Source organism: Peromyscus californicus, unplaced genomic scaffold (assembly GCF_007827085.1).
Source record: "Peromyscus californicus insignis strain IS unplaced genomic scaffold, ASM782708v3 Scaffold_5__1_contigs__length_169319896, whole genome shotgun sequence".
Classification (NCBI taxonomy): Eukaryota; Metazoa; Chordata; class Mammalia; order Rodentia; family Cricetidae; genus Peromyscus; species Peromyscus californicus.
The window spans coordinates 20,973,366-20,982,942 of NW_026294573.1; the positions used below are offsets into that span (position 1 = coordinate 20,973,366).

At 49.7% G+C, this 9,577-nt stretch overlaps 1 protein-coding gene across 1 annotated transcript; it reads right to left on the bottom strand.

The window, feature by feature from the left end:
* Positions 1-2,923: 2,923 nt before the first annotated feature.
* On the bottom strand, positions 2,924-7,489 carry Nr0b2 (nuclear receptor subfamily 0 group B member 2). Its single transcript, XM_052717731.1, has 2 exons — positions 5,284-7,489; positions 2,924-3,397 (listed from the first exon to the last, which is right to left on the bottom strand). The coding sequence occupies exons 1-2, from the start codon at positions 5,822-5,824 to the stop codon at positions 3,156-3,158; spliced, it is 783 nt and encodes a 260-aa protein (XP_052573691.1). The 5' UTR covers positions 5,825-7,489; the 3' UTR covers positions 2,924-3,155.
* Between the last annotated feature and the right edge of the window lie 2,088 nt (positions 7,490-9,577).

The window sequence follows — 9,577 nt, forward strand, 5'->3', positions numbered from 1 at the left end:
AAGGTATGCACTGCCACACCTGGCTCCCTAAATTCTTTTTTTTTTTTTCCAGACATGATCTCACTATATAAGGCAAGCTGTCCTTGAACTCACCAAGTAGCTCCAACTCATGGCAATCCTTCTGCCTCTGCCTCCTTGAGTGCTGGGGTGATTGGCATGAGCTTCCATGTTTAGTGAGGTCTGCCTACATCTCTCTTTACTGTGACATAGGAGAGGATGAACAACACATCCCACAGCCAGGTGTAACGGTGCATACCTGTGATCCCAGCACATGGCAGGCTGGAGGATCACAAAGCCAGCCTGGACTAAGTAATAAGATTCTGTCTCGCCGGGCGGTGGTGGCGCACGCCTTTAATCCCAGCACTCGGGAGGTAGAGCTAGGCGGATCTCTGTGAGTTCGAGGCCAGCCTGGGCTACCAAGTGAGTTCCAGGAAAGGTGCAAAGCTACACAGAGAAACCCTGTCTCAAAAAACAAAAAAAACAAAACAAAACAAAAAAAAAAAAAAAAAAAAAAGATTCTGTCTCATTTAAAAAAAAAAAAAAAAAAAAAAAAGCCGGGCGGTGGTGGCACACGCCTTTAATCCCAGCACTCGGGAGGCAGAGCCAGGCGGATCTCTGTGAGTTCGAGGCCAGCCTGGGCTACCAAGTGAGTTCCAGGAAAGGCGCAAAGCTACACAGAGAAACCCTGTCTCGAAAAACCAAAAAAAAAAAAAAAAAAAAAAGGGAGGGGGCATAGGCAGGGGGCTGGTGGGGGACACTGGAGAGATGGCTCAGAGGTTAAGAGCACTGGCTGCTCTTCCAGAAGTCCTGAGTTCAATTCCCAGCAACCACACGGTGGTTCACAACCATTTATAATGAGATCTGGTGCCCTCTTCTGGTGTGTAAGTATTCATGCAGGCAGAACACTGTATACATAATAGATAATCTATAAAAATAAGAAGGGCATAGGGCTGGAGAAATGGTGTCTTAGTTACTTTTCTACTGTAATAAAACACTGTGACCAAGACAACATATAACAGAAGGAATTTAATTGTTCTATGGTTCCAGAGGTTTGACGTTTATGATGGAGACAGAGGTTGGCAGCTGGAGCAGCAACTGAGAGTTCACATCTTGATCTGCAAGCAGCAGGCACAGAGCTAACTAGGAATGGGGTGAGTCTTTTGAAACCTCAAAGCCCACTCTCGGTGACATACCTCCTCCACCAAGGCAATACTTCCTAATCCTCTCCAAACAGTTCCACCAACCGGGGACCATATAATCAAACATGAGCTTATGGAGGCCAGTCTCATTCAAACCATCACAGATGGTTCAGCAGTTAAAAGCACTGGCTGCTCTTCCAGAAGACTCAGGTTCAATTCCAAGAACTTATATGGTGGATCACAGCCATCTGTAACTCCAGTACCAGGGGATCCTATGCCCTCTTCTGGCTTCTGAGGGCATTGGGCATGGACATAGACACAGACACATATGCAGGCAAAATATCCACCCACATTAAAAAATAAAGTAAAATAAACAGAAGAACATGTGCAGATTGAAGGTGTCTCCAAGCAGTACGCCCACTCTTGGGTGCATGGGTGCACTGTATTGTGACTGTGCGGCTTGTGTACATATAAATGGTTTTGGGGGAATCTGCTGCAACGTGCTTTACAGTACTATGTGGGGGTCAGTTGAGGGTCTGTGTGTGTGTGTGTGTGTGTGTGTGTGTGTGTGTGTGTGTGTGATAGAGTTTCTGTGAGGGTGACCCTGAGCTATACATCTGAGTTCTGTGAATCCTTGTTGTGGCATCTGAGCTGTGTGGTTCTATAAAAAGGGGCTGGGGGAAGGCACAGGGGTGTTCTTGGTGCTGGCACTCGGTGTCTATAATGGGGAGGAGGTGTGGTCCTAAGCTGGAAGCTTTAGAGCCAGGCCTGAGTGGTGACTCCTCGGCTGTTGCCCCTGAAAGAGTGACCTCTCTCTGAGCAATGATTAACTTGGCCCCCGTGAGAAGGATCCAAACTGTGGAGGTGAAAGGGGTGGAGCCTGATCAGCCCAGGAGGAGTTCTGAAAGCCCTATGGGCAACTGTGTTGTTATCATTTCCTCCTGGCCACCCTTCAGGTCAGTCACCCTGACCCAGGGTAACCGGGTCAAAATATTTAACAAACACGGAGGCACAGACACCAGCCAATCAAAACAGACGCTAGCCAGGCTCTGAATGGAGCAGGGCTGGAGGCTGTGGCCCGACCAAGCACAGCTTAGGTGGCTAGGACAATGGGAATGACCCCCTGAGGGGGCTGTGGCAAGGCAGAAGGAAGATGGAAGGGAGCTCAGGGACGCAGGACACAGTGGTTTCAGACTTTAACAACTAGGGTGACCATGCCATAGTGAACCCTCTGCCTGGCTCTGCCTCTAAGCCGCTTCCAGGGCTGCTCTGGCTGCTGCTTTGTCCCTGGTGCTGGGAGAGCATTGGACCAGTATCTTCTGTCAATTGCAGGAGGCGGGGAATCACCGAGGGTCAAAAATCCTTGAAAGTGAAATGGCCTTGTCTATTTTGAGAATGGGGCATTTCTGTGATTAGCTGCTATCCCAATTCCTCTGAGGGAGAGACAGCCTCTAGGGGACAGTAACCTGAGAGGGGACAATAAAGGCTCTGGAGGCAAGGACAGAAAGTCCCTCTGCTCAGGGAGAAGGGTATAAAGGTGGCAGGAAGTGTGATGATGCTTTCTGGTGGCTTCTCATTCACTTGTAAAATAAACCTTATCCTCAGCATTGATGTTGCCATCCCTCTCTAGAACATCAAGGAGCTGGTCTGGGGTTCTTTTCCAGGAGTCCCCTCTGGAAAGAGTAGGGTGTACCCTGGAGATTGGCGGGTCCCTTCCACAGGCAACTACGGTGTCAGCAAGTCATACCTTTTATTACAAAAACCAATAACTTAATTTAGTTTTATACAAAATCAGGAGGAATTCTGGTCTGATAAACAGCTTCATTCATGCTCCCTCCCTGACCCTGGCCCAGAGGCTTTGGGGGCCACCAAGGGCCTATTAGGTCGTTAGTAGTACACTGTGTTCAAACCAAGGAAGTCCAAGCTGGGGGTGTGACTGATGTGAGGGCTGCTCCTGGGGAGTTGAGTGCTGCCTTTCAGGCTCCCCTTTGGAAGCACTGGACCTCATTCTGCAGGTCACCTCAGCAAAAGCATGTCTTCGAGCAGTTCAGCGATGTCAACATCTCCGATGATAGGGCGGAAGAAGAGGTCTACCAGAAGGCTACATGGAATGTTCTTGAGAGTGGAGGCCATGAGGAGGATTCGGGCCAGGCGGCCTTGGCTAGCTGGGTACCAGGGCTCCAGGACCTCACACAAGGCCCAGTGAGCTTCCTGTTGCAGATGTGCGATGTGGCAGGAGGCATGGAGGCCCGGCACATCTGTGGCAGAGAGAGGGAAGAGGGCTGGTGAGCAGCTACTCCATGGAGGCTAGCCCAGGATGTGGGAATGTTAGCAGTTCCCTCTCCTCGTATGCTGGGGTGTAATTGCAGGGCCTTGTGCTTGCTAGAGACTGCTTGGCAGAATTTCTACAACTGGACTATATATTGATGGCTCCTTTAATATGCTAGGTAAGAATTGTACCACTGAACTACATTCCCAGCCTTTAAAGATAGAGAAGAGCCTAATTGGTGGTGCTGGGAATCAAATCCAGGACCTGTAGCTCGGGAGGCAGTACTTTACTAATGAGTTACAGGCCTTGGCCTACTCTGCTACCTTGGAGGTTTCAACCACCATCTCCTTCATTGTATTGATCCATCTACTTATAGACAGGAAGTACATAATGTGGGTAAAAAAAGATATACAGGTTAGAGAGGTGGCTCAGTGGTTAAGAGCACTTACTGCTACTGCAGAGGACCTGGATCCTGTTCCCACCTACATTGTGGCTCACAGCTGCTTATAACTCCAATTCCTGACACCCTCTTCTGGCTTCTGTGAGATCCCACCCAGATGACACACATACATACAGGTAGAAACTCTTACACATAAAATAATATATATATATATATATATATATATACATTTTTTTTGAGATAAAGTTTCTCTGTGTAGCCCCGCATGTCCCGAAACTCAATGTGTAGACCAGGCTGGTCTTGAACTCACAGAGATCCACCTGCCGTGCCTCTGCAGTGTCGGGATTAAAAGCACCAGTGGGCCACCAGTGCCTGACTAAATGGATTTTTAAAAAAATACAAAACAAGGCCCGGGTGGTGGTGGCACACACCTTTAATACCAGCACTTGGGTGGCAGAGGCAGATGGAGCTCTGTGAGTTCAAGGCCAGCCTGGTCTACAGAAAGAGTTCTAGGACAGCCAAGACTACACAGAGAAACCCTGTCTTGAAAAAAAAAATACAAAACCAGAACCAGGCTCTCTGGATGTGAATCCCAGCACTGCCCCTTACTAGCTGAATGACCCTGGACAAGTAGTTTAATCTTTCTGAGTGACTGTAGATGAGTAGTTTAATTTCGTGCCTCAGTTTCTTCATCTGTCAAGTGGGAATGACAGTACCTGTCACCCATGATTGTTACGAGGTTTAACCAAACGAATATTTGTAAAACCCTTAGACTAAGTCCTGACATATGGCAAATGCATGTGGCTATTTGGTACTGTTTCTGCTGTTTGGCATTATACTTTAATTTTCAAGGCTTGTCTCTTGTCTTCCTCAAAGCTACAAAGAATATTTTCCCATGCCAGGCATGGTCTTAGTTTGAAGTCAACTTGCTCTACACAAAGAGTTCTAAGCCAGCCAGAGTTACATGGTGAGACTCTGCCTCAATTCTCTGCATGGCCTCCCGCAACCCGACACCCCCCTCCACCCCCCAATCACTGTTCTCCTGGCTAGATTTCCCAAGGAGTGCTCACTCTCTCTCATTCTTTTTCGTTGTGTGGCCTCTCTGAACCCACGGAGGACTTTAACCTTCAGAACCTCACTGTACAGCCTGCCCTTGAAGATGTGGCTGCCACCCGACTGTGTCTACCCCACCCCTCCACCCTCCCACAGTCCCTGAGAGTCAGGACAAATTTCTCAGGCTCAGCGGCAAGAGCAACCTCTGCATTAGCTTGACCAGCACGCCCAGCCCTGCTCTGCCTCTGCCTGCTGTGTGGTTTCAGGTAGTTGCTTAATCTCTCTATGCCTCTCCTGGGAGATATCTATTTGTGTCTAACAAGGATACAAAGGGACAGTGGATGTCAAGCTCCAAGAAGGTTTGTTCCCTGGATGAGTCCCCTCCCAGCTTGGCCCCCATCCAGGAGAGTCTGGGAGCTCACCTGGGTTGAAAAGGATGGTTCCTTTCAAGTAGGCATACTCCTTGGGACCCAGCTCAAGGCTCCAGAAAGACTCCAGACAGCTCTGGAGCCACCGCACAGCAGCCAGCGAGGGTTGTGGCCGGTCTGGTAGCTGGGCATCCCGGGTACCACTGCTGGGTTTCTCCAGTAAGATTTTTTTGAGTATACTGGGCACCGGAGCCTCAGCCACCTCAAAGGTTACAATATCTTGGGCCAACCCGAGCAGGAAGAGAGGGCTCCAGCAGACCCCCAGCAGGCGCCGCTGATCCTCATGGGGCAGGCGGCAGAAAGACGGCAGGTTCCTGAGGAATGCTACCGTCTTGGCTAAGACATCCAAGGCCTCCCGGCAGGTGCGATGTGGCGCACACAGACGCACAGGCCGGTGCTGCTGGCACAGGCAGTGACTTCGGGATGCGGATGCAATGGGCCTGGCCCTGAGGCTGGGGTTGAGAAGTGCATACAGAATAGCTGGGCGGCCTGCAGAGCCCTCGCATGGGCAGTCCCCAGACTGGCTGGAGTTCATGGTTGGTGTCTTGTTCCTGTTTCTTCCCAGCTATCTGGCCCTCTGTACTGTGGGTGCTATTTATATCCTCGATGGGCGGGAGGGGGAACGGCCAAGCAACCTTGACTCCAGAAGTCATGTTCATTGAAAAGAAAAAAAAACACATACACACACAATGCACACACGCACTGACCCTGGCAGGACTGCTGAGGAAATGGTGGGGGAGGGGCACTGGAGCTCCACGTGGCATTGCTATCGCTTTAGTCAATGAAGTGGCCATTGCAGGGCACAGGGCCACCTGCCCGCTGCCTGGATGCCCTTTATCGGATGACTCAAGTGTATAAACAAGGTCATTAACCTAGGCTGTACCAGGGCACCAAGGTCTCAGGCGCTCAACCAGCCAGTGACTGTGACTGCCGTTTCTATTGGTGCCCACTTTCATGCATGCAAGACCAGGGTTCTCACTGAGCCGAAGAGTCAGCCAGAGAGAGCCAGCGAGAGCCTTGAATGCATGACCCAGTCTGGAAGTACCTTATCTCTGCTGTATTTGCCTAACCTTGGGGCTCTGCTCCTGTTGTCGGGAAGGAACAGGCTGCAGGGAAGAGAGCCAGGTCCCTGGGAGACTTTGATCATCGTACAGTCTAGGAGGGCCCCCCCACCTCTTGTGATTCCAGTGCAGGGGCCCCTTTGGTGGAAGACCATTCAGAGCCCCCTGCTCCCAGTCTGCATTCCTATAGCTCCAGAGAGGCTGGCCTGCTGGCCCTGGCAAAACTGGGAAACTGCATGGCTGCCATTTACTGAGGACCGGCTAGGTGGGGGTCACATCCCTTTGTAATGGTGAGGACTTCCCAGTGGGACTAGAAGAGGTGAAGTGACCTGCTCAGAGTCACTCCAATAGGAAAAGACAGATATGTCTGACCTCCAAGTCATCCTTGTTTGCCCCCTGAATCAATTGCGCAGCTGCAGGGTTTCTCAGCACTGGTGGCTAGCAGTTACTGTCCCCAACCCCATCGCCTGCCTGGTCTGCAGGTGTGGCCCACCTATGGTGTGAGTAGAAACACATCTCTGCTACCACATGGCTTCTCTGTCCTGGATATCTGTCTTGAGTGGTTGGAGGTGAGGGACGAGGGAAATGGGAGGTCCCCAATTGTATCAGGTTCCTAACCTTGGCTAACCTTGCCTAGCGGGCTTGCTGTCACCACACTCTTGGGCAACCTGGTGCTCTGCTTGAGGAGAGAGACTCTGGTGTCCTCTGCCCTTGCATCTGGTCTTGGCTCCGTGCTTCCCAGTCACGATGTGACTGCCCGCTGGTCTCCAGGGTTCTGTGAGCCTCGCTGTCTTATCTGAGACATTAAGGTCTCCCTGTGGTGTGGACTTTAAGACAGAGCACCCCACTCTATCCCTGCAGCCAGGCAGGCATGCTGCTTTCGCTGTAGTGGTTGGTGTGGATCTCAGCCCAGGCTCCCTTCGGAAAGAAACAGATCATCAGGTACGGCAAGGTATAGTCAGTGGGAGACCAACAGGATGCAGATGGACGGAAAGAGCTGGGTGAGGCGGTCCTCACATGGTCCTCCAAGTTACATTCAGGTCTCATCTCTTTCCTAGGAATGACATGGGAAGGATGATGCTCCGTTCTTTTATTATTTATTTTGTGCTGATTGCTCTCTCTGTAGCAGGTAGCCTTGAATTGGCACTGTGTTGCCTCAGCACCCCCCCACTCCCTGCTGCTAGAATTACAAGTCTGAGCTACCACACCAGCCGCTGGATGCTGCTGCTTTTAAATATTTGTTGGATATGATGACTGCTGACAAAAATAGGAAAAAATTAAAAACCTATTATTGCGTGTATGAACTGGAGTTGGTTCTACCTTCCACTTTATGTGGGTTCCAGGGATCAAATTCAGCCAGGCTTGTCGAGGGGAACTGCCCTGATCTGCTTAACCCATCTTGCTCAATCATTTTTAACAATTTTATTTATTTTGTTTTTTGGAGACAGGGTTTCATGTACTCCAGCCTGTCCTTGAACTCACTATGTAGCCAAGATTAACCTTTAACTCTTGGATCCTCCTGCCTCCTCCTCCTAGGTGCTGGGAAAACAGGCATGCACCACCACACTCCATCCCGAATCCTTCCCCTCCTCTTCCTCTTTTTTTTTTTTTTAATTTTCCCTCTTTCTCCTCCTGCTCCACTGCCTCCAGCTCCTCCTTCTCTTCCTCTTTTTACAGAACGAGGGTTTTGCTCATGCTAGACAGCCCTCCAGTGCACCCCCTTCAATTTAATTTTTTTAAATTTATGTGTTTTGCCTGAATATATGTATGTGCACTGTGTGCATGCCTGGTGCCCAAGGAGGTCAGAAGAAGAAGGGTTCAGAGGTCATGGAACTGGAGCGACACACGACTGTAAGCTGCTGTGTGGGTTCTGGGACCCAAACCTGGAACCTCCGCAAGAGCAAGTACAGTTACGCAGGCTGGCCTTAATCTCACTCTATTAGCCTAGGCCAGGCAGGCTTTGCAGTCGGGGCCCTCCTCCCTCAACCTCCAAGCTGCATCAGCTGTAGGCTTGTATCCCCTCACTGCTGTGGTGGTAGTTTCTGTTTTTTCTTCCGAGACAAGCTTTCACTATGTACCCTTGTGTGCTAGCTAGTTCTATGTCAACTTGACACAAGCTAAAATCACCTGAGAGGAGGGAACCTCAATTAAGAAATTGAGACTGCATAAAAATCATAAAATCAGACTCCATAAAAATCAGACTGTAAGCAAGCCTGTAGGTCATTTTCTTAATTAGTAATTAATGGGAGAGGGCCCAGACCCTTGTGGGTGGGGCTATCTCTAGGCTAGTGGTCCTGGTCCTATAAGAAAAAAGTCTGAGTAAGCCATGAGGAGCATGCCAGGAAACAGCACCCCTCCATGGCCTCTGCATCAGCTCCTGCCTCCAGGATCCTGCCCTGACTTCCTTTGAGGATGAACAGTGATCTGCAAGTGTAAGCCAAATAACCCTCTCCTTCCCAGTTTGCTTTTGGTCATGGTGTTTCATCACAGCAATAGTAACCCTTAAGTAAGACACCTTGTCTGTCCTAGAATTCTGTCGATCAAGACAGCCTTGAACTCGTAGAATTCACCCACCTCTGCCTCCTAAGTGTTGGGATGAAAGGCATATGCCATTGTGCCTGATTAAAAAATGTATAGTGGTGTGCGTATGGACACCAGAGGAGAAATTCCAGGAGTTGATTGTTTCCCACCGGGGGATCCTGGGGGTTGAAGTCACATCATTCAGCTTGGCAACAAGTGTCTTTACTTGCTGAGTAAATCTCACTGGCCCAATGTCTGCATTTATGTGGGTTTGAATTCATGGCCATCTAGTAGCTTAAAAAGTGTTACTGTCGTTATTTATACTGGTGAGCAGCTGATCATGTTGTCACCAGTTTGGCAACTAGAAGCCTGGTCTATGTGTCTATGTCCTGGCTGTAGAGTAAAAGGGCCAGCCAAAGAAACCCACCCTGACCCTGGAACCAGAGCCAGCGAAAGAAACCCACCCTGACCCTGGAACCAGAGTCAAAGAAACATATTTTGGCCCTAGAACCAGAGCAAGTAAAAGAAACACACCCTGGCCCTGAAACTAGAACCAAAAGGCTAAAAAGGGCCAGTGAAAGAAACACACTTTAGTCCTAAAACCAAAGCCAAATAGGCCCCTGAGCAACGGAGCACAAAACCAACTGATCCCTGAGCAGGAAAACCAACCAATCCCTGCACATGAAATCTAGCCAATCTGAGTTTGT